The sequence below is a fragment of the Limulus polyphemus genome, unplaced genomic scaffold (genome assembly GCF_000517525.1).
Source record: "Limulus polyphemus unplaced genomic scaffold, Limulus_polyphemus-2.1.2 Scaffold5095, whole genome shotgun sequence".
Lineage (NCBI taxonomy): Eukaryota > Metazoa > Arthropoda > Merostomata > Xiphosura > Limulidae > Limulus > Limulus polyphemus.
Window position 1 is genome coordinate 34,015 of NW_013670705.1, and position 25,635 is coordinate 59,649.

At 31.8% G+C, this 25,635-nt stretch overlaps 2 protein-coding genes across 6 annotated transcripts in view; one reads left to right on the forward strand and one right to left on the reverse strand.

The window, feature by feature from the left end:
• The window catches only part of LOC106472114 (mitochondrial enolase superfamily member 1-like), a gene marked incomplete at its 5' end in the record, with an annotated part of 43,479 nt that extends 26,735 nt beyond the window's left edge, over positions 1 to 16,744 (forward strand). Inside the window, 5 exons of the mRNA XM_022400721.1 lie at positions 5,243 to 5,377; positions 8,100 to 8,271; positions 10,528 to 10,627; positions 15,149 to 15,230; positions 16,370 to 16,744. Of these exons, the coding sequence (XP_022256429.1) occupies positions 5,243 to 5,377; positions 8,100 to 8,271; positions 10,528 to 10,627; positions 15,149 to 15,230; positions 16,370 to 16,522 (642 nt within the window). The remainder of the gene's footprint in view (positions 1 to 5,242; positions 5,378 to 8,099; positions 8,272 to 10,527; positions 10,628 to 15,148; positions 15,231 to 16,369) is intronic.
• A 1,039-nt stretch (positions 16,745 to 17,783) lies between these two features.
• The window catches only part of LOC106472113, a 19,683-nt gene continuing 11,831 nt past the window's right edge, over positions 17,784 to 25,635 (reverse strand). For all 5 annotated transcript variants that reach the window (XM_013932741.2, XM_022400718.1, XM_022400720.1 and 2 more), the window contains one exon: positions 17,784 to 24,259. In XM_013932741.2, coding sequence (XP_013788195.1) covers positions 20,859 to 24,259 — 3,401 coding nt within the window. In that variant the 3' untranslated portion in view covers positions 17,784 to 20,858. The remainder of the gene's footprint in view (positions 24,260 to 25,635) is intronic.

Below are 25,635 nucleotides of genomic sequence, written 5' to 3' on the forward strand. Positions count from 1 at the left end.
TGTCGAATTTTAGAAGTGAAACTAAATACATAGGAACTAAACGAACCATAAAAATTCCAGAATTACAAGAATTACTAACGAAAAAGGAACTACAGTTAATTCAGAGTATAGATATAGAGATAGATACTAAAGAATTAAAAGATATATTAGAGAACACTAAACATTTACCCTTTAGAAAGTCAGGGTTAAGTCTTAAGGATTTTCAACAGCATGTAGAACAATTACGTACTACAGCTGGAAAACAGAAGTTAGATAAATGGAGATTATCTAACTCGATGATGATAACCTTATGCTTAGTAGTAATACTAGTAAGCATAACGTTTTATGTCAAAAGAGATAAATTGGCTTTACTAAAGTTAATGACATTAGATGGGCTATGTAAAACTAGAACAAAAACAGACAATAATGAAATGTCTGAATATTCAGAAGCTACTGAAATAGTAGAACTGAATGAGTAGGCCCCATCTAATTAGAATGTAGCTTGATTATTTAGTTGATTACAAAATTATCTAGATATAACCAATTGGCGAGGTTAGTTGATTTCTAAAAATGATATTAGTCAAAATTATAAGCAAAATTATTAGGCATAGAAAGTTAGGAGACTATAAAAATAAACAATAACCATGAATGATAAAATTTTGGAAAGGACGGAAACAATGGACAGTAACCAGAAGTAAGAGACAAACGACGCTTATAACCAGTAGACGAAAACAGACAGTTAGACAGTACCACGAATCCAGGAATAAAACTGAACGTGAGGACCGAGACTTCTATTAAGAGTGTGTTAGTGAAGTGAAATGTTGTGAATAAAGTGATTGAAGTGATTTGGCTAACAAGTGCGAATGAGAAGCCAGATGTATTAGCAGGACGAGTGTGTGACTATGATGAACAAAAGAACGAGTGAAGTGACTATATAAGCCCTCACAGGGACAATTAATAACATTGTGCTTATAAATAATCATAGGAAACAAGTACAAAGAGCAGCCATCGTAGAGGTGGAAGGATTCCGGGTCAACGGATTATATCTCATAAAAGAGTTAGCGGTGAAGGACTGTCGATCCGGGTGGACAGATGTGTACTGCTTCAGGCCCCCATACTCTGAAGATCATTTAAGTGACGTGGATAAACGGCAAGTCCTGTGGTGTACTGTCTATCTTCGTGGACTCCATTGGGATGATGGCAATCATTCTTTGCTGGATTTCCTTCGGATTCACCAGGAGATACGACGGGATTATACCAAGATCTACACCAAGGGTAGGGAGAAGGCCCAGTTATTACAGCATCATTTAGAACTGCCGTGCCTAGACCTGGAGGAGTATGGATGTCCCCCATACCAGCGCCTGGAGTGCAGTAGTCAAGTTACTTGTAACTACCACCTTTACCCGCACGAACATTGTGCGTACTGGAAGGTGTGCTCACTATACGAATGGGTGACCACAAGCAGCCAGGATATATTCCGGAACTTTCGAAATGATTTCTAATAAGTGTTTATGTTTACAGCTTTCTATATATTTATCCACATATGCTTTACTAGATATAATCATTTATATAATATTGTATGTAATCGTATATATGAATTTATTATGAAATGTTTATATAATCATTTAGCAATAATCACATATATACATGGTGATGATGTAAGCGTTGGCTGATAAAGAGAGATGGAGATGGTGAGTTGGATAATGAATTTTGTTATAAATAAAATTTTTCTAAGAAGGGAGGGATGAAGCAACTGGAAATTTTCGAGGAAATTTCATCAATTGCTTCAATAGTTATGAATATTTAAAAGTACTTTAGAAATACTTAGAATAAAAACTTTAAGAGTTTCAATACGAGCGAACAAGTTAAGATAGATATGAAAAGAAAAGGGAGGCAACAAGGAGACGCCTGTGTTACGAAATAAGCCTTAAGAAATTAATAAACAAGAACTAGGTTAGACATTCAGAAGTAAATAGCACAACACGTGCACAAGCCTGAGAGGCGAGCCTGGGAAATCAGTGACCAACGGTCAATAGCAGAGTTAGTAACAGCTATTGCATCATAACCAGGAAGTGAACACCAATACATGTGACAGTTTGATGAAGTGTTGGCCTCGCTTTCTTAGCACTATAGAAGCTACAGAAAAGTTTATATTTAGTGAATCATCTCAGTGCTTTGGAGCAATATTAGTTACAATACATGGGTGTAACAGCACAAGTGAATAGGCGGCCGGCTAACACCATTTATCTATGACCAATAACTTGAGAGTTTTGGTTTAGGTTCTGGATAAGCCTGGGAATTGCCCTAAAGCATCCAATAGGAGCACAGGACTACTTGTGAGTGATGCTGTGTCCTATTTGGTAGGGTTGCACTAACACAAGGAATGAGAGTTTAATAACCCATGTCAGAGACTGAAAAATCAGTTCTCCGGACAGCAAAGAAGCTCTCCACCAGTTTCCCAGCAGTTCTCTCTAAGAAGAAAAATGAAGCTGAAATTCTCCAATGTGGCTACAGCCTCCAAAATTCCAACTCTACAGTAAGTATATTCTCTCTCTCTTAATCAGCTAGTGCAAGAAACATTAAAGTTTTTACCAGTAATGTTTTTGATGATTTGTATGTTAATAGTTTAACAACAAGCAACTGATTTTATTAAATATTATTTTGAGTATTTACTGTTGGTCTGAGACTCCTATTCTTTAGTCTAACTGTAAACTCCTCGAGTTAGTGACTTGTGGCTCCACTTGTCACGACAAATCCTCCAGTAAATCCTCCAATAATTAAGTTCACCTGAGTGCTAACCTTTACATGTTAAGAATAAAAATACTTCTTTTCATTTTACAATTTTCATATTTCATTTGCAATATCTAGAAATTCATAAATATTTATCCAAAGGTTTTTGTGGTAAATCTTTGTATCTTATTTTCTTTACTGTAACAATAAATGTAATGAAATCATCTACGTGTAGTGGAAAACAAATTTAAAAATATGAAATAAAATCAATAATACTACTATCATTTTTCTAGAATGGTTGCAGATTGTAAAAGACAATTAAGATTATCTATTGTAACAGCCTCAGCTGTATAACTTTTTCATATCTGCTTGCTTATAGTTTTATTATTTTACAATGCCCTTTAGACCCTATTTAAGTACACAACAGGCAATTAACCATTATGAGAGAACTTTGTATAAACAATCGATAAGTTAACAGTCAAATGATTCAGTTAACTTGAGCTGTTTTGGGGAAATGTTTTATTTAGTTTTTTTGTTTACATTTTATTTTTTAATGTATTAAGTTGCTAATTTTTACATTTTACTTACTTTTAAGAAATATATAAGAATAATTGAAAAGTATACATAAAAAAACAAGAAATTTTGGACTCTTATTAAAGTTGAAGCCTATTTCATTAATTTGTACTCAAAAGCATATTTTCTTAGCACTTGTTTTTTTTTTTCATGCTATGTTGGTTCTCCACAAAATAACGTTCCTTTCAAATATGTCTTTTAGAACACAAAAAATATGTCCCACAACTACTATAATTTAAGCTATAAATAGGTAAAAAATATTATTTTAGCTGATTGTAGCAGAAAAACACATTCTTAAAGAATGAAACTGAGGCTAAATATGTCCCTAATGGTGCCAAACCAAAATAACTATAAGAAATTATATAGAGATAAACTGCTCTTTTTATTGGTTATAAATAATCCAATAGTAATGTCAGAGAGAATTATTGATATTTTTTTGAAAAATGGGTGGGATGTGTCATGTTGACTTGACAAGAAGACTGTAGGTTCTAAATTTGTATTCTGTCTTGTCAATATCTATAATATACATGTGTTTTTAATTGTGTGGATACTCAGAAAATCATACAAGGAAAGAAAGAAAATCTAAAATGAGCAGTTTGGAGTAGAAATACATCATGTGACACAGAGAAGTGAAGTTTGAGAATTTATTTTAATACTTCATCTTGAAATTAAGATGTTAAAACTTATAGATAATATTAAAATATAGATTATAAACTAAGTTTTTGTTGCCAGGTTGATCCTGTACTAGTAATTAAAGCTATGTTTATTTATCAAAAGTGGTTTAACTAAATTTTGAATGTATCTCACATGACACAGAGACATGAAGTTTGAGAATTTAATTGTTCATTTTGAAATCAAGTTATTAAAACTCAGATAACATTAATATTTAAATTATAAACTAAGTTTTGATGCTGAGCTTATTGGCATACATTGATAATAATGTTGTTTAATTAAGTTTTGGATGTAACTCTGAAAAGGTTGTGACGTGTGCACTTTGATCCTGCAGTGTACATATGGTTATTGTTTGTTTGTTTGTAGTTAAGCACAAAACTACACAATTGGCTATCTGTGTTCTGCCCACCATGGGTATTGAAACCCTGTTTCTAGCGCTGTATTACTCTAATAAAATGAAAAAGTTAGATACGTGATAATTGGATAAAAAATACAACTCGGTCTCTAGCATTGTAAGTCCGCAGACATATCGCTGTGCCACTGGAGAGCTCATGTGGATATCTTATTTGATTTTAATTTACATAATGGAAATGGTTCTTAGAATTTGAACAATGAATTACTTGAAGCATTTACATGTTACATTTATTTTGAGTAAAATTTTTCTAAAGTATGCTTTAATCTTAATATATCAAAACTGTTATAGTTCATACAGCATTCTTGTTACTAGCAATGGATGATATAGCAACATGGATACACAGCTGTTTATAATTCATATGTTAAAGGCCTAAAGGTTCTTTAATTTTGCCTCAAATTCATGGTCAGCTTCTTGTGTTCTTGTATTGTAATGTTTATTAGCTATGAAAAACATTTTATCTTTTTTTAAACTGCATTTAAAATTAAATCAGGTTTTTAAAGTTAAAGATCTATACTTGAAAATACACTGAGGTACTTAATGTTAATGAAAATTAATCTTCTATCTGTAACATACAGTCATTATCTATGTGGCAAAGTTATGTGAAAAATGTTTCTACATTTTTCAAAATATGACTGTTGTGTTTTCAAATTTATTTTCAGGATCACTGACAGTATTATAGATGAGAAAACATAAAGATTTAAGAACGGCTTGTTCAATTATATTTTCAACAAACAAATGCTTGATTGTAAACAACACACCAAAAATGTATTAATTGAAACACAAAGTAACAAAGTGCTGCTAATTAAAATAGTATACCTACTGTTTGTGTCATATACTTCTAAACAGTAGTATATGAATACTTTTTCTTTCTAGATGGTGGATGCTAATCAATGCTGGGAAGTTCCAGAAGCTATTGATTGGATGAAGGAATTAGCAGAGTATAAACCATTGTGGATTGAAGAACCCACTAGCCCTGATGATATTCTTGGTCATGCTACTATTGCAAAGGTCAGCAAATTTTTACCTCAAATTTCTACAGATCCAAAGCTCAAAAGTAATGTTTAAAATTTTGATATAATGCTTGACCCTTAAATTGATGATTTAATTTACATACCATTCATTACCTGTAACACTTGACTCTCAACATACTGACTTATTTTAATATCATTTAGTAAAGAAGGGGTCCAACATATTGCATCTTTTTTAAGTATTTTTTTTTTACTGTTGCAACACTCATTGTAAATTGTGTAAAATATCTCATTTTCTGTATAAAATATATAGAAAATCCTAGCACTAATTAGTGGAATTAATTGCAATATTGACAGCATTTTTGTTTTAATTTTTTTTTTTGCATGGCTTGTGTGTATAGGAACTCTGTAACCATTCAAGTCATGGATCACAAACAATTTGTAGCAGAAATAATTTAGAAATGTGCATTTAAAAAGCCTGTTGGATTCATGTTGATCCCGTATTAGTAACTGAATCTTGGTGTTTATCAAAGTGGATTTTAAAAAGAGGGATTTTGTGTATTCAGTATTATTAATCAATAAAAACTAAATTATCTTTTAACTCCTTTGTGCATTGTGTTGTTAACTTTTCTTGTACTAATGATCAACAAAGCTGTCTTGGACGTTTGTTTGGAGGGTTTTTCAATATTTATTACAGATGCATACTAACAAGATATACCAAAAGGGACAACTTTATTCATATTTTATTTTGATGTGAATAATGTTTACTGTAATGTTTAAAGACCTCAATATCTTTCCATCGTTTGCTGATGCCTTATGCTCTCATATCCTACTATTTTTTATTCTACTTTGTTGGAACTTATAGTCATTCCGTGGTATTTATGGTTACTTAAGCTATACTGTAGTCACTCCCATGGTATTTATGGTTACTTAAGCTATACTGTAGTCACTCCCATGGTATTTATGGTTACTTAAGCTATACTGTAGTCACTCCCATGGTATTTATGGTTACTTAAGCTATACTGTAGTCACTCCCGTGGTATTTATGGTTACTTAAGCTATACTGTAGTCACTCCCATGGTATTTATGGTTAACTTAAGCTATACTGTAGTCACTCTCGTGGTATTTATGGTTACTTAAGCTATACTGTAGTCACTCCCGTGGTATTTATGGTTACTTAAGCTATACTGTAGTCACTCCCATGGTATTTGTGGTTACTTAAGCTATACTGTAGTCATTCCCGTGGTATTTATGGTTAATTAAGCTATACTGTAGTCATTCCCGTGGTATTTATAGTTACTTAAGCTATACTGTAGCCACTCTCGTGGTATTTATGGCTACTTAAGCTCTACTGTAGTCGTTCCCGTGGTATTTATGGTTACTTAAACTATACTGTAGTCACTCCCGTGGGATTTATGGTTACTTAAACTATACTGTAGTCATTCCTGTGGTATTTATGGTTACTTAAGCTATACTGTAGTCACTTCCAGTGGTATTTATGGTTACTTAAGCTATACTGTAGTCACTCCCGTGGTATTTATGGTTACTTAAGCAATACTGAGTCACTCCCGTGGTATTTATGGTTACTTAAGCTTTACTGTAGTCACTCCCGTGGTATTTATGGTTACTTAAGCTATACTGTAGTCACTCTCATGTTTATACAGAAGTTGATTACCTTATATTAAGATGATCTTGGAGCTCTATCGAGTCATTACAGTCAATCTCTGACTGATAGCTGTGCATCTTGACAATAGTCCACATTATAATTCCCATTCCAAAAGTCTCTGTTGTAAAGCTATCATGTTAAAAGCACAACACTGCTACCTACATGGTTTTCATAATGTATCTACTGTAGTAGGATGATGGTTTCCCAGCACCAGTTTCAACAGTCTGATTGCACAGAATTCCAGAACTTGACTGGTAAGTATTTATATTGAATAGCATAAACACCCATCTTATTCTCCAACTGTCTTAGATATATGTGAATTTTGAACCTACTTGTTGTGGAAGCAACTTGTGTACACATGAATTGTGTCACTTTTCCAGCAAGAGATTCTTCTTGATTTTGTTGCACACTGTTGCCTGGAGCACTGGGACAGCTTTTGCCTCTGAGATGCAGTTTGTTTTAGATGTCTTTTGTGATGGTCCCGATCCTCCAACTTGGTCCATATACTTTTGTTTTCCAATGCCATTAAGTATGAGTGATATCTCCATCATGGAAATAAATTCTAAATCCCCAACTTCAATACAACTTTGTGATCCGAGTGTATGACTATCTTGCATCTGGAAGTGATAAATTTTCAGTGGCGTCTTGCTATTTACATTAAACCAAACAATGTCAAAATATAGCTTTGATTCATACCATTTTATTGTGATTTTATATTAGCTTCACTTGTCACTTGACTTGCTGATTTGCATATTCAGTATCAAACATACTCACCCCTGGTAAGATCAAGAAATAGTAACTTTTCTGATATTCCCTGTTAGTAACTTAATGAATTTTTTTTATTTCAACTTAAGCATTATTTATTTAGCTTAAGCACTGTAACAAGCTGGTTTGATTTTGTTTTCTGTTAATTTAATAACTTACCTTTATAAATTTGAGATATGTATAATCTATCCATGTCCTGTGCGTCACACGTGATTCACAGGACATAATGCTAAAGCACCTGAGTATCATATGGTGATACACAATTATATTTATTTGACATGCAGCTGATGTTCATGAATGTGGTAATAGGAACTGGTTATATTTTTGGCAGGAATTGAATCCTCTTGGCATTGGAGTTGCCACTGGAGAACACTGTCATAACAGAGTAATGTTCAAACAATTTCTGAAAAGTGGAGGGATGCAGTTTTGTCAGATTGACTGTTGTCGGCTTGGAGGCGTGAATGAAGTACTCGCAGTGTACTTGATGGCTGCTAAACTTGGAAGTAAGAATTATGTAATACCTTGATTGTAAAATGAACTGATAAGCATGAAAGTATAACTGTATGATTTTAGTAATAAGACATCCATGTGTTTTATGATATAACCAAATGTTTTTTATATTTATCCTTAAGGTTATTCACAGAACTTAACCATGGGTCATTAGCCACACACACATTGTACAAAGAGTACCTAGCTGAGGAAGGCAACATTTAAGTGACAAACAAAATTATCAAACAGTGAACATCGTTAATATATTGATTATTTGTGTCTGGCTGATGAACATATTTTATTACACATGTGTATGCATGTTGGTGCTCTGTGAAATTCAGCTGTGTTTCTATGTTTCACCTGACAGGAAGTTTGACCACTAATTATGTGATTTCTGATTGGCATCATTTTGTGGAAATTTTTATCTACTTCTTGGCTTAAAATTTGTTTTGCCCCTGATATTCAGATGATAATTTTTATTGTTTAACATACTTCAGTTTATCTTTGTCTTTTAAGCATCTTTTGTTTTTACTTAAATAGTTTTAATACATATATCAAGCAAAAGTACCGTCCCAGTGATGGAGAAAGTTTAAGTTAATCTAGCAAAAGTACCCATCCCCAGTGATGGGGAAAAGTTTAAGTTAATCTAGCAAAAGTACCCATCCCCAGTGATGGGGGGAAGTGTAAGTTAATCTAGCAAAAGCACCCATCCCCAGTGATGTGGAAAGTTTAAGTTAATCTAGCAAAAGTACCCATCCCCAGTGACGGGGAAAGTTTAAGTTAATCTAGCAAATGTACCCATTCCCAGTGACAGGAAAAGCTTAAGTTAATTTAGCAGTTTAAGTTATTTCATGGACTTTAAAAAAGGTTAATTGTGTTGCACTCTTGGTTTCACTCAGAGCCAAAGCTCTGAGCTACTTCAACCACCCACCGTGAAAAGTAATTGTTGAGCATTTCAGTCATGCTAAGAGCTCCTCAAAGATAACGTAGGGTAAATCTACATCTTTATTTTTTAAGTTGCATCACATTTTGAAATGTGAATGATAGTGTGATTAATTCCTGACAATTTAGTGTAGAATATCCTACTTGTGAAATAAAATTTTTCATCAACATTATTCATGCCTGTTCTCCCATCATTTCAAAAGTGAATGCTGAGCTTTGCCTGTGTGCACAGTTTTTGAAATGGGAGACAGACAAATGCTTGGACAGACACCACTGTTCACAAAATATATGAAATTTAAAATTTTACGTTTACCTGCTTTTTAGTAATAATAGTAGCTATCAATACAAAGTATTGTTGTTGTTTTTTTTTGCTTTATCTTGAACTGTTTATGTTTTCTTTGTTTCAGCTTTGTTGCGTGTGGTATTTTGGTGAGCTTAAGTCTCAAGAAACCTTCTATGACCAGTTACTGGTAGATGTACTACTAAGAGATTTTAAAACACATGCAAATTGTTTTTTGCTTTCTGACGAAAAGCTTTCCAAAAGGAATGTTTTAAGGCAAACTTTCGACACAACTGTTCTCATAAAATATTTGATGTGTATTTAAGTACATGTATGTAGAGTTTGTGGATATGCATAAGTTATTGTTATTTGTAAATTTTAGATTGTAACACAGTGGTTCCCAAACTGTGGGGAAATTGAGTTTGGGTCCCAGAAAATTACCTGGATATTCAGGTGGGTCATGAGTTAGAAAGTTTGGGAACCCATATTATAACAGACAGTAAAAAGAACACTGTATAGATTGTTTGCTGTGTCACTTTTTTAACGTGTATAATTTTGCAGTGTGATATGTGCGAGTCTGTTGAACACCTTAGATTTAACATTTCTGTTCAACAGTTTCATTTTTTTTTCTGAAAGAATTGAGCTGTATGAATATATTAAATATTTTAAAATTGTTCAGAAGTATCCATAACATGGGACCCAATTTAAAATTGAATATGTTAAATATACTTTAATTAAATGATGAATTACTAAGCTTTGATAACTCAAAATGAACTCAATATTTTTATTGTTCACAATTCAGCATGAACAGTGTATTTTATCATAAGATGAAAACAGGTTTGAATATCACCATACACAGTATGTATCACCTCAATGGTGAGGTATATTAGTTCATGTTCATCTTAAGGGATTTTGTGGCAGTCTTTTAGACACCACTGACTGTTACATCTTCCTTTTATGTGATTGCTGTTCAGTTATGTTCATTTGCGTCTGGAAACTAGTACGTAATTATGGACAGTTTTGTACATTTAGTATTTGTGTGTTTCAGTTCCAGTTTGCCCCCATTCTGGAGGTGTGGGGTTGTGTGAACTTGTTCAACATGTAGCTACTTGGAATGCTATAGCAGTGAATCCTGGAGACACAGTAAGGTAAGTGATAAATAATCTGTTTCAATACAACAGTGATGTAGTCATGGGCCTGGGTGGGCAAGTGCCCATCCAATGTATGAGTGAGATATGATAAAATCTTTACCCACAAAGGAACAGAATTGCAAACAATTAGTGCACGAAATGAGTAATTCCTTCTGCCACAGAAGGTGACGGAGGTTATGTTTTCACCTGTGTGTCTTTGTGCTTGTTAGCAAGATTTCTCAAAAATGATTAAATGGATTTGGATAAAAGTTAGTATACGTTTGGACTATGATCCAACGTAGAAGTGATTAGGTTTTGGAGAGTCTAGGACAAGGTTACGAAAATCCAAAATAATTCCTATTTGTTAACATGGGGATCGATTTTTCACACTATTTTTGTTCTATAACTCAGTCAAAAATGATCGGATTTTGATGAAACTTGGTGGACATATGTAGAATATCATTCCTCAATGTTCTGCCAAAAATGGCCCGTGTTTGTTGATAACGATGCACATACGGACACATTTTCGTATTTCTTGAGGGCCGAATATGATCAACACTGTGTGGCAGAGTTATGCTCTCTATTGAGTGCCCTCTAGTTGCTTATAAAATACTGTTGTTTTGATGTAATTACACACAAAGTATTGTCAGAACATCATACATTTCTTTGACCACTCAGGCAGGTCATATCAAGGGACCATACCAAAGTACTGTCTAGAAAGTGAGCATGTCCTTGTGATTTCCAGGTAACTTTAAAAGCTTATCTACACCACTGCAGTACAAGGAATTAGATAAACATTTTTATTCAGTGCATTTATAATTATACTGTGTTTTATTTTACATTAAAAATACCTATAATTACAAATGTCAAAAATGCAGCAATTATTATTAGAATATGATTAGATATAGTAAATGACATGTATATATATGTTTTAACAATAAAAAGCTATTTTTAATCACTTGGGCAAAGGTATCCAGCCAGCAATGCCAGGCTTAAATATATAAATGTGTGTGTATGGGTTGTTCTTTTCAATAACACACGAACCATTAAATAACGTCACTTTTGTTTGGCATCAGCTTTAAATACTTTGCCACTGATCTCCTTACGCAGTATTAAGATAGTAAAACCAAAAGGAATGAAGAATTCAAAATGTTCCTTCAAGTACTCATTTACTTGGACTTATTAAACTTATGTTAAAGTTTTTCTTCATTACCCATTTAAGCTGTCTCTAACCATTATTATCTGTGGTATGGTCCTATTGAATTCATCTACCATGTTTCATCAAAATTGGTTCTGCCATTTCTTCATAATATACAGATGGACATATATTAGTGAGCACATTTAAAGTATTGATTATATCACTAATTGAATGAACCACTTTAATAAGTTGATTTTCATACTTTCCGCACAGAGCCTCATAATTTACAAGTGACATGTATTTATTTGCTACACATGTTTATAATCATTAGAAATAGCTCCTTTGACACTAATCCAACAATAGTAATTTTGAAATTGGTGCTCAGTTATCATCTTCGGGTAGATGTAACTGCCTATAGTATTTTTGGTTGCTTTGTCCATGATAGCACTTACGGTTGTTTCTTACCGAAATATGTTATGGTAAGAGAAACAGTTATATTGCATTTAGGTTCTACTTTTATATTTTAGTTAGTTATGTATTATTTATATTTTAAAATGCATAATTGAAAGTTTTAAACATTTTAAAAATTTATCTCAAACATTGCCCCAATTCTCAAGGCTTACGATCTTGCATGATTGTAAGATAATTTTGTCTAAGGCTTGCACATTTCTTCCGAAGATATTGTAATACACCTCGAGAGTACTGTTGACTTTTATCGAGATGAATAATAAAGTGTAAAGGACAGGAAAGGAAAATAATACATTAAAAACTGAGTATATGTGAAAAGACCAGAAATTACAAATATTACTGAAAGAAGATATTTTAAGATATTCTACAAAAAACTAAAAGGTATGTACATTTTTCTATTTCTCAGTTTTAAAAATTTCATTGCACTGTATGTTGATGATAATATCTACAGTTAATAGAGAAAATGAAAAAATATAAACATTTACTATAAAAAAAACTTTTGATATTCATTTAGGAAGTTCTAGAGATTATGCAAATAAACTCGATAATTGTAAGATGAAGAACAGTATTTTTATAATTAAAATGAAATCACCTTGAACTAAAGCTATTCAGGTCTGAGTGCAAATAATTACAATAAATAGATAACATATTTTTAGTAGAAAGACCTAAATTAAAATAATGCCATTCTTTGTGTACCAGATACTTGTAATCTTTAACAAAATCTTACCAGTTCTTGTGAGGATATCTTATTGTACATAATGTTGCACAATTGTCCTTTCCCAGTTGGGCTCCAGGAATTTGCATGATTCAGTAAAGGTGCTCTTTTTTTTTTTCCATTGTGCACTTGTCAATTTTTAGAGGATAAATGTCAAATAAAGGCTATTAATTTTGCTTTACTTGTGTCCAGTCTCTGGTCTTTCTCACAACTCGGTCAGATTGAGGGAACTCGGTTTAACTCTGCAATAAATGTTTTGCTTGAACCTACTGTTGTTAGTGATTTCTGCCAAATATTTTGAGAATAAATATTTATCTGGAAGAACCACATTGGTACTTTGCAATCCTTATTGTGATCTAATGTCACACAAATTACTGATTATACACCAGTGTAAGATATTTTATACCATAATAATTGAAGTTTGGAATAATATTTTGATATCCTCAAAGCTTCTTAATGAATAGAAACAAACTTAATCTATTAGAGTTTTTCAGAAATGAACTGTAGCACAAGTAAATGAAATGTTTAGAAACCACCATTTTCTATGATATGTGAAGTATCACAGACTTAAAGGGAAATATAGCAACACAGATTATACAAACAAAATTAAATAGTATAATGTAATAAAATTCTGATTAAAAACATTTGTATATTTTATAGGGATGCACGGGTAACCAACCACAGCCGGGTATTGGGCTACCCGGTAGTACTTGGCTCCTGCCAAGGGTCGTAGTTAGGCATCTTAGCCCTAATCTTTGTGGCAACTAATGCGGTACTGAAAGTTAGAGTAAATAATTGGTTTAGTTAAAAAAACACGTGTTCCGAGCAACAAAGACTGATTGCACACTGAAAGTCAGGTATTCAGAGAACAATAGAGGTTAATAACAGTAACAGGCATGGCTTAAGAAGTGGATTTCTGGGGAAGGTGGGGGTTTTGAGAACAATAGGGGTTAGGCATTGAAAGTTGAAAGTAAAACTTGAATGTTCTGTTGATGATTATTCGATTAAATGAATTAACAGTCAATTTTTGTGACCAGGTCCTTGGACTTGGTATTTGGTCAAATTTTATTACCCGTGCATCCCTAATATTTTATAAGCATTATTATTTAGTGTTCCAAAACATCTAGAACAGTAGATTTCATGTATTGCAAAGATCTTTTTATGTGCTGACAGGATATGAGTAGATCAGCTCTTGATTGAAAGCATTAAATCTCTTATTTATCAGACATTTATAGGTGTAAAGTTAAAATTAAATGGAAAGCAATTTTAGGTGATACTGTTGACAATAAACCTAATTAAGAATAACACTGAAAAGTACATTTAGATTATAAGACACTTAAAACAATTAACAAGCTGTTTTGAATAAAATTTAAGACACTCAGCAAATAACAGTACTTGCATGCAATATGGAAGAAACAAATGTGGTTTAAGGTAAAACTATTGATTGCCTTAGCCCACCACAGTTAGCATGAGTAATTTAGATATAATATATTAACACTTTAAAATGAAAACTCATTTAAATACAATGTACAAAAACTTTGATTGTCTCTTTGGTGTGTGTGTGTATATATATATTGCTGATATAGAATACAAAAGGAAATGAAAAATGTTTAAGTTACAGAACTTGTTAGCCATAATATATTTTTCACATCTAAATCTTGTTGATATTGCTAGAAAGCTTTGTTAAATTCTATTTTGTGGTTTTACTTGTTTCTTGATAACTTAACAACCAATAAAAAAAATACATTCAGAAATTTAAGGACTCCACCATTATGTTTTTGCATGGTGTTTGATAAGTTAGACCTGATATTTACATAAAAGATGACATTGTAAGAAAAGTCTTTAAACAGTTTTTAAAGAAACAAAGCAGAATAGTTGTTTTTATTCACTACAAAAATTTGGACATAAAACATCAAAACACTATGAAGTTTAATTTAGATTACTGTAGTATCATTTTAAGGCATATTTTAAAATTGGTCGAATAAAATAGTGATGTGTCAGTCAGTTGCACTCTATTTACCATGTGTTAGTACTTCCATTATAGGAATAAAATTCAGATGTAGTTGTTGAAACGATGCCCAAATTTTAAAAACAGAATTGTATTTGTTCTTACAAGATAATTTTGTTTCCATATTATAAGTGATAGAATTATGTGTACACTATAGAGATGCCGTTTTCTGTATTTACTTTTAAGAGTAGTTTTCTTTTACTCTTGCAGTGTAGTGGAGTATATTGATCATTTGCATGAACACTTTAAACACCCCATCTTGGTGATAGGAGGACGATACATGATACCCCAAGTAAGTCTGTTTATTCTCCACCGTGAGTGTTTGAAAACTGAAGTAAGTTGAAAGATACTCACATGTTATGTGAAGGGACGTTTTCAGACATTGAAAGTGTTACAAAAATTTATAGCTATACAGTGTGTAGATGTATGAAGTACAATCAATCATCAGATGTTTTGGAAAAGCTTAAAGGTATTTTTAAAATAGCATCCTTGAATTCAGTTCTAAACACGAGTAATTTACAATATGAATAAAAATTCAGGTCTTTAACCATTTCACAACTGCTTTCATTAATTTTTATTTTCTAAACAAAAAATTCTATTGGAAAATCAAACAACTTATTCTAGTGGTTTTGACACTACCTAGCAACATTATAACCCCCCCCCCCCAAAAAAAAATTAAAAAAAATTGCACAGGGAATAAACATTGCAGCCACAATGAAGAAGTTAATAATTTAGTTTTGCCAAGCTACCATCTTGATATCCACACTGCTGATGTGACTTGTCAGATATGAGTTGCTTCAGTGTCATCCATGTCTTTTTCTAGAACCAGAGCAGCCATAATGTTACAAAGTATTGGTAAATCTTTGTTACTTATGTAAACAAAAAATCTCCAACCTAGTTTAGTTGTTTAACGAGTAAAAAAAAATTGTTTCTCAATATTCTCCCTAACAAGACTTTTCATAGAAATTTCTCATTACATCAGGTTGGAAAGGTTCACAATAATCTTACTGTTACTTTGTTTGCAGCTTCTGTAAATTTGCCTACCACCCCATGCTCAAAAGTTTATGAATTTTTGTGGTGGGTTATTCAAAACGTTTTACCTAAAATGTTAGCATTATATGATGTCAACTACAGTTGAAAGGTTAAAGATAATATATGGTAAATGAGAGTAATTTAAAGAACAAATTACCACAGTGATATACTCAAATACAGCATAACATAGATAATGCTATTTAAGTTATAACACGGTGTCATCTGAATATTTCAATTACTTTTTCATACTTTTAATATTCATCTTTGCGAGATAGCAGTTTTTCAGTAAAAAGATTGTATGTAATTAAAATAGTTTTTTTGTTTTTGCTCTTGAATTAGAATGAAAGTAATCTTTTACATCAGTCATAATTTTCTGACTTTTTTTTTTTCCCCCCCCAGAGCCCAGGATATAGCAGTGAAATGAAAGAATCCTCACTCCTGGCCTACGAGTACCCAAGTGGGACCAAATGGAAAGAGTTGTTTCATTCTGGAAAGTACAGGAAATTTTCAGTACCACAGTGGGTGGAAAACAAGTGCTTTCCACAAAATTAAGAACAATAGTTCAAAAATCTGCTCAATTGTTACCCATGTTTCTGATGCTGAGGGATGGACGATTTATTTTGTATTTTTTGAATGTCAATTTTCACTTACAAATCTTGATGCTTTTTAAGGGACAGATTTTATTTTTTTTGTAAGAATATCATCTATTGTGAAGGAATATGAAGAATTCCAACTTGATTCTTAGAGTGAATAAAAATCATTGCTTGAAACTTCCATTCTTTCTAGACATTTATTCAAAAGTTTAACACCACTTTATTTGTAACTCAAACTTGTCATACTAATTGCATCAGTACAAGTGATTAAATAACCTAATGTTAACATGTATTTTGATAAAATCTTTTAAATTTAGAACATTTAACTAATTCCATTAACATTTTGTAATAGTCAAGAAGATAAGACAGCATTTAGGTTGTCAGAATTTTGACCATGACTCCATCACACAAGCTACTAAATATTAGTAGGGGTTTAATAATGGTTGGAGACAGCTTGAATGGGTAATGAAGAAAAACTTGAATATAACTCAAGTTATACTTGTACCTGATGATGACAAAACATTGTACATTTGCTGTTATGTTAAACTTATATTAAAGTTTTTCTTCATTACCCATTCAGGCCGTCATCAACCATTATTAGTCTCAAAGTGGGTTCCTCGTCATCGAATTAGTAGGGGTTTATTTAACATGGATAAGCGTGTAAGATTGAATTTTGTAACCAAGTTTTTTTTAACAAGTAATATTTTGTGTAAGACAGTTCTTTAAGTTAATTTTTACGTGTAGATATTCTAATTGAAATATTCCAGCTTCCTTACATTACAATAATATATACTAGACGAGACCCACAAAACATTTTGGTCAAATTAGTATCTTTACTGCAACAGCACTTGAAAAAACTTTTCAAGTCCACGTGGCATAGGCCTAACATTAGTTAAGCCTGTATTCGATAAAGTAACACTGTGACTTGTGTGTGTTTTTTGCTTTAGATTAGTTAGGGCTAAATTTTACCATACTTAATACTATCATTAAATAAACTTATGTTATTCTGTGACACGACATTAGACCTTTTTAAAAACTGTGATAAGCTTTTAACATGTTGTGCAAAATGTCTACTAAAGTTTATTTACATCTACTGAAATGAAGTGTGTGTGTGCATTTTCAGGACAGACAAAAACTGATTATCATTATAATAGATTACAAATTAATACTGATTAAAATGTGTGTCTGATAAATAATTCTCACTCACCAATTATCAGGTATTAAAAAAAGAAATTATTTTTCTGGTAATCGTTAGGAATACACAGAGCTTTAGAAAAAGTTCTATCGTGTATCATTTGTGAATGCTTAGAAATTTATTATTAAAAATACTCATATTTTACAAATAATACTTTGACATTTTTTGTCATTCAGTGATGCTTTAGAACTCTGTACAAGATAATTACACCTTAAACAATAATAGTTTTAGATTTCAACTAACAATTTCATAAGATATTTCAATACATTGATAAAGTTATACTGAAAAATAATTAAATTTTATATAAATACAACAACCACCTTATGCTCTAAAACTACATGTTTTTAGTTAGATAAAAGAACACTATAAAAATTGTAAAAATAAGCCAGTGTTTAAAAAAAACTTTCTTATTAAAAATATATATATAAATATATAGTTTCTTTACTATCATAATTCATTGTTTTAATAAAAACGGAAGCTTGGAGATTATATGGGAGTAATGTACATCAGTTGTGAAGATCAGGAAAGCCTTGGCCGTTTTCTTGAATATAACTTGACGAAATAATGTCAGCCTAATAAAACTGACAACCAGTTGAACATAAAAACCTACAGAAGTAATATTTTAATAACTTTGTAAGTCTTCTGAAACCCTATTAACATTGTAATTAAACAAGAATCAAAATCTCATTTTTCCAACTTGAAAACTACATAAAACTCAACCAGTGTATTTTGAAAAAGTTTTGTTTGCAGTAATTTTTTCTAAAATAAAACATTAGTTTTCTTTTATATTAGTACCTATGAACTTATTCCAGACTTCAGTAATACCTTTTTTAATCATCTTTTCAGACAAACAAATCAGTAGCACAGCTTTTATAGTGAGATAAAAGAATTAACTCAAACTATTACTTTTCAATTTCCATATCTGTAAATAAAAAATTTACATAATTTATACAGCTAATGGCTTTAGTAAGTTATTTAACCTTCAAACAGTGTAATTAGTAAAACTGTCATATGCTTACTATACAAAATGCAAAAGTTTTCTTATTTACAAATCTCCAGGTCCTGAAAGATGCTTTGTTTATTTCACCACAATAATATAAATCTGGAACCATCATTTTTGATCTATGGTGAGCTTTGAATGTTTAAAGTTTAATTTCTGAAAACTTTAAGTAATTTCATAAGACACTTGAATTCAATAGCAGTACATTTCAACTTGAAATAGAACATGTATCTTAAAGATAGCACTATACCCCATTAACGACATCTCTGTTCAGGCAAGAGGACAGTTACAGTGCATATCAAAATGTACGGACATTTTAAGTGTTGGACAGCAATTCTAGAACACTGAAAATTGGTTCCAAAACATACAATTTTTATGCATTAAAGAAACCTGGTTCTTTTATTTTTATCGGATGTACACGTCAATAAGAGCATGTCATTAGGGAGCCGGTATTTAAAAAACATTTTTAAACATCTTATTATTGTATGCTATGTGCTAAAATATAAAAAAAATAACATGCCTATTTTCAGTTTTTATCACAGCACAGAAGCTGTAAGACTTTTTCTTGTACATTTCAAAGACAATCCAGGTATCAAAAATATGCTGGAAACCTAAAAATTCAAACACTTATCACCTCAAGACTCGTATGCTATAAAACTTTGCAAGTTCAGTCAAGAGACTCTCTAACATATTGTTTTTCTATAAACATAAGAATACACATCACAAGAATTAATTTATGAACACTTAAACTTCAGTAACAAACTCATATCTCAAAACAAGATAATCTTTGATCCCATAAACATGTAAACAAATTCATGGCAATAACAAACATTTTTTTTCTTCATTTGTTTAATAAAATACTTTTAAAAAATTGTAACTGATTGTATGACAATTTAAGCAACAAAACAATAGTTAATACTGACTCTTAATAGAATGTTTCCATACATTCAATGTAAAAACACACTTCATTAAACAAGACACTTCATTTGAGATGTGCACATTTCAAAACTTAAATATTATTTTAAGTTTTCTAGTATGATACATATTATGATTCAAATGACAGTGATCAGTTAAATTTTTAACAGAGAGAAGGTGATTTTTTTAAAAATTCTTTCTTATATTAATTATACAGAAATTTACTCTTCCTATTGTTCATAACAGTGATTGTTGGTGTTACTCTACAAGTTTTAAACATTAGTGTAAGAAGCTAGTTTCACTAAGAATACAATAAAAGTTTGAATTCACTCGAATCACCACTAAACTGAATCCTTCCTTTGCACCTTAAACATTTTTCCCCCTTAATATTGTCTATAGAGTCTCACTAAAAGGATGGCTGTAAAAATGAAAACTGACAAAATCTGACATTAACTACCCTCCAAGAACAATAGACATCAGTTACCATAGCATTTGCAAATCATGATGGTGGATGGACTATTTACAGACTTCTAAGTGTTATATCAGATAAGAAAATTCTACCTACAATATTTCATCCAATCACATCACTTTATATTTCAGAGCTACTAATAATGGTTTTATAATATTCCCACTCATTTAAAACTCCTTTGAAGAACTTAGATAAATGTCAATTATTATTAACAGTTTTAATATACTAGCACAAGCAAGCTTGCTTTATTGGTTTGGATAACTTACAATTCAGACTGCACTGCTCAGAAGATAAAATATAGTACACAGTATACTGCTTTAACAGACAACCAAAAACATTAATTAAAACACACATCTACATTAATTATGACAGTATTAACATCTCAAAAAATTCAAGCAATAATTTATATAATATTTACATCTAAAAACTTATGAAAATCCTGTACATTTGCTTTTTTTTGGGTGGGCAAATGAAGTGAATAAATACACTTTTGAACCACATTCAGGAATGTCAAGAAATAATTGCCTTTTACTAGCGTTACAATTTAAACAAAGATGGACTTGTATATAATTATAGGCTGAACCAAAGTGAACTCCCTAGCAAAGAGATTAAAGATGCTAATTCTGTTGTATTTCATGTGACTTTTTATAGGGACTTAATGGTGAGGGATTTAGGGACTTCAGTCTTGCTGATACAAACATTTTGATTAAATAACTTCATTCAGATTTAGGTTTCAAAATAATACCAGTGAGTCTTTTTTGCTTGTCCCACACAGTTTCATAGTTAAGGTGGCGGAACTGTTTAATTATATTAATAAGTTCATTCACAACACTTCTTGGCCAAAAACATGTAAGTAGTTTTAATTCTTTCCTTAGACACAGTCCTTTTACCAGATTTTTTAAATTATTTTTCCACAAAAAGTTGTCCTGAGGATCCATGATAACAATATTATTACTAGAATTATTTTGTAACTGACATATGGCCAAATTTATCCAGAAGAAGCTCATTTCAGTCAAACAAGGAAAACAAGACACAATTTCAAACAAAAGGTGGTGGAAGAAAGTCACTTCATTAAATGAACCATGCTGAAAATCTTTCTTGCACTCTATTTTAAAATGAAGAGACAAGTGTTCTAGCTCATGGCCAAATATTGCCTCTTTTAATGCAAACAGACAGCTCTCAGGATCTTTGATCAAAATACCACAAGTTGACAACTCCAAACGTTTTAGGTTTTTCATTTCGTGTAAAATTTCCCATAGTTGTTTAAACTCGTCATCACCTACATCATCTAGATTCCTATAGATAAGTTGTAGCTCTTGCAAGTTTTGAGCAAAACTGAAAGATTTAAATTGGGCTATCCAACTAATGGATGGTCCCTCATCTATTTGCACTTGAATACCATCAACATGCAAACATTTCAAGTTTTTTGAATGAATCTGAACAGGAAATGACAACTCTGAACCCCTTCTACTATCTTTTATTCCAACTGTATGCAAATTAATACTGAAACAGCAGTTTACAACTTTTACATTTACTAAACAACTTGTATTTAAACTATTAATGAGATTTTGAACAGTTTCCTCCTTCACAATTTCAAAATTCCAACCTTTCAGTGTAAGAGTTTTTAGGCTTACAGTTGTTTTTACAGCAAGAGAAAGTGCGTGTACAACTTGTTCCTTGGCTTTCAGAATGATTGCAGAGCCTAGAAAAAGCTCTTCTAAAGTTATGCACTTAGAATGAAGTCGAAGTGTGTTAAAAAGAGGACAGAGGTAATTAAATTTGATAAGTGAATTATGTAGAATAAGGACACGTAAAGATTTGTTTACTATTAGTGCTGCAGTTAAACATATTATATCCTCCTTTTGTAGGATGTTTTCCGACAGATCAAGCTTCTGGAGAACGCACTGCTTTTTATGAAGAAAACTAAAAAGATTATGGTATTCAGACACATGTGAAGGTGAATCAGAACATCTGATTTCTCTTCTAAAACAAACGGCTCTTTTAAACTTTCTCTTTATGTTTTCTTTGTGCCTCGTATTTCTCACAGTGGACATTGCTAAAGATTTCACTTTTTTTTCTTCCAGGATACTTGCAACCAGTTTCCATTCTTCCAAACTGTATTTCATTCCTTTCAAAGTCAATGATTGTATGTTATTACACTGCTTCAGACTTGAATCAAGGTTGTCTTTATCAACAACCTTTACATCTTTCACATGCTTTGTATGGTTCTCAAGGTGGAGAATCTTTAACGAACAGCATTTACTAAGAAGAGCAAAAACTTCTCTTGATATAGCTTCAAGTCCAGTGTCAAACTTTATTTTCACTTCTTCTAGTTCTTTTCCATCAAGCCCAAAGCAGCAAAATTCTGAAAACCCAGTCTTCAGAATATCCATATTTTCATATATTTCAAAACGTCCAAATGATGTGTACATTTTAAAGTCAACACTTACAATAGATGTATTTTTTTTCAGACCACTAAGAAGCTTATGGTATGCATCTTTTCCTGTGATACTGAAATCAAGCATTGTATCAGAACAAATGACTATTTGTTTCACTCTACAGGTTGGACTAGCCAGAAGCCTGACTATTCCAGGAATGATACTAGCTGTAGAATGCATAGTTATCAAATTGTCCAACACTAAGTTTTCTGGTAAAAAATGTTGAAGTGCGTAAAAGTTTTCATCAGTATCTGTGCATTCAGAAGCAAGCTGACACGCATGCTTAATGATTTCTGTTCGATTTAATGCCCCATATATATCAAAAGGAAGGCAGCTTGTAAATTGATAAGCATTGTCTCTTAACAATCCCACTAAAAACACAAACATCTGAAGAGGAAGTGTTTCTTTCTTCATTGTAACAGTCTTAAAAAAGTTGTTGAGCTCACACTTCCGTTTTTCAGCACTTAAGGAGTTTAAGTAATAGGAAGCTAAAAAATCATAAAATGAAGTATGCATTAATTCTAGTGTCTGTTCTTTACCCTTAGTCTGTGATACTAGGTGAAGAAGACCCATTTCTTTTAGGCAGGCAGCAAACTTTAAGTTACTTACTTTTGATTCTTCTAGTTTATAATTTCCTGTCTTCAAAGCACAAAGACAGAGACTGCCTAATTCCTGCAGCATTTCATGGAAAACTGCTTGTTTTGAATACAAAGTTAAGTAAGAGTTCCTTAGAAGACACCTTTCAAACAGACATTCCAATATTCCCAAGTATACCCCTGTTGTAAAACATGTTCTATTCATATCAACAGAAATACTGAGGGATTGATTCTGTTTCAGTAAGGCACAGAGAAAATGCAACATCATAGGATTCTGAGTCAAAAACTTCAGGCTAACATTATCAGTTGAAAACAATTTCATAAGAAATGAAATGAAATTCTTTTCTTGCTCGGCTCCTTCAAGAGTATCCTCACTGTGAAAAAACTGACTCAGAAATTTATTAACATTTAACTCACTGATGCCCCGAAGTTCACATTTTCTGTCACAGTGTTTGATGATTTCACAGACTGCTACTGGCCTAGATGTGATTACTACCGTGGCTTCAGGAACAGTGACTCCACTAAGAAGACGAGAGATGGTTCCAACTGACTTCTGTTCCTCTGTCATCTCATCATATCCATCAAGTAAGAAGAGAACCTCAGACTGGTGTTGTCTAATATAATCCCATAGCACATCTTTGTGACCATGCCATTTCAGGTCTTGAAGTACTTGCTCAACCACAGTATCATGGAGGTCTAAATTCATGTATCTCAACTTCAGAAGAAACACAAGTTTAAAGTGACACAAATAACCTTCTTTTTCAACAGCCCAGTCATATGCCAATTTTTTCAGTACCGTGCTTTTTCCAAAACCTGGATCTCCTGAAATCAAAATGCGTTTTGGTGGATACAAGTGATTTTTGCGTGGTAGTAATATCTGCTTATAGTATAATGTTTCTGTTTCATCTACACACCAACCCTTGTTTCCAAGAACAGTCTTGTAGATTAATGGATTTATAAACATCTTTTCCAAGTGGTATTCCTCACTAGATGTCCATGGAAGTGGACAAATCCAAGCCTGTGCATTTCTAAAAGATGTACGAAGGTATCCCACTAGATCTTCTAGTAATGCTGGAGGCAGTACTGCAAAAAATTTTTAAAAAGGCACATGATAATTAATTGTACATATTTATATACATTGATTAATGAGAATGACAACTGAAAGCTCTGTTTAACAAATAACATCAAAATAAAAAAACTATGCAAGAAATAAACTTGTCATGTACTTCTGCCTCACAGTTCTCAACAGCAGTGAATAAATCTTCTCGCCTATCTAAATGAATGTAATCAGAAAGTGCACACAAGTTTTTTAAATGTACATTGACAGAAAGTGCAGACTCAAACATGCCACTGTGTGCATGATAATACTTGGTAAGTTAAAATCAAATTGGGAATAGCCCACAGGAATGTTCCTGTTGGCTTTACAGTAAACATCAAGTTCCAATCCTACCAATAATGCATGAAAAACATTCTTGTTACTCAAAATTTTGCTTTCTTTATTTACTAGTGATTACTTGTTGTTGTGATTTCTTACCAAATTCAGTATAATTGTCTGCATAACATTTCTAGAAACCTACTGTATTGTCAGATATCAGTGTATGTGAATACCACACTAGAATCATGTAGTGTCTTGTTGTTGTTGATCTTTTCTAAATAAGGTGTTCAGTAGTTTTCATATAAAATTTTTTTTATGTACTTAACTTTAACTGAAACTATTACATTCATTTCAAAAAATGTGGAAATTTTAGGCAATATATCCATTCAATTGCCTCAAAAACATTTAGCATAGCTCATGGTTTTAATCTCTATTTTGAAATCAGCATGTGTATAGTTTTAAGACCATGTTTTCTTTCTCCCAGGATTTTACTGTACAAGTTTAGGTAAAATTGGACAAATATAAAAGGATAACAGCTTAAAGAACAAGTAATACTTGTGCTGAAAGAAATCACTTGAAAAAGCTGTACTTAGCATGTCTGTTTGAAATAACAAAGCTTTTTGGTTTCAGGGATATTAATTAAGTTGCATACAGTATAAAGTAGTGATTAATGTGACCAGTGAGCAACAAGGTGGTCTTCAAATATGATAAAAACTAATTTAATTAGTCAACAGTCAAAGGCTCCTGGTATTCTGTCACAATACATGATTAAGTAAGAAATAAACAAAACAGTTACCTTTCTTTTAAAGAGATACCGATTTAATTATAGAACATATATAAAGTTTTTGAAACAACTTTTGATGGGATAGTAGATTTATTTGGATACAAAATACTGTCTCTAACAGTGAAACATCAAAACATTTGGAAACATTACAAATCAAGGAATTAAAATCTAACATAAATAAAACATCAGAAGCATTGTAATATTTGTATTAAAGTACCTACATATTAACATATACATGTATGTGTATGTAAATGTGTTTATGAGCAATATATATATATATATATATATATATATATATAA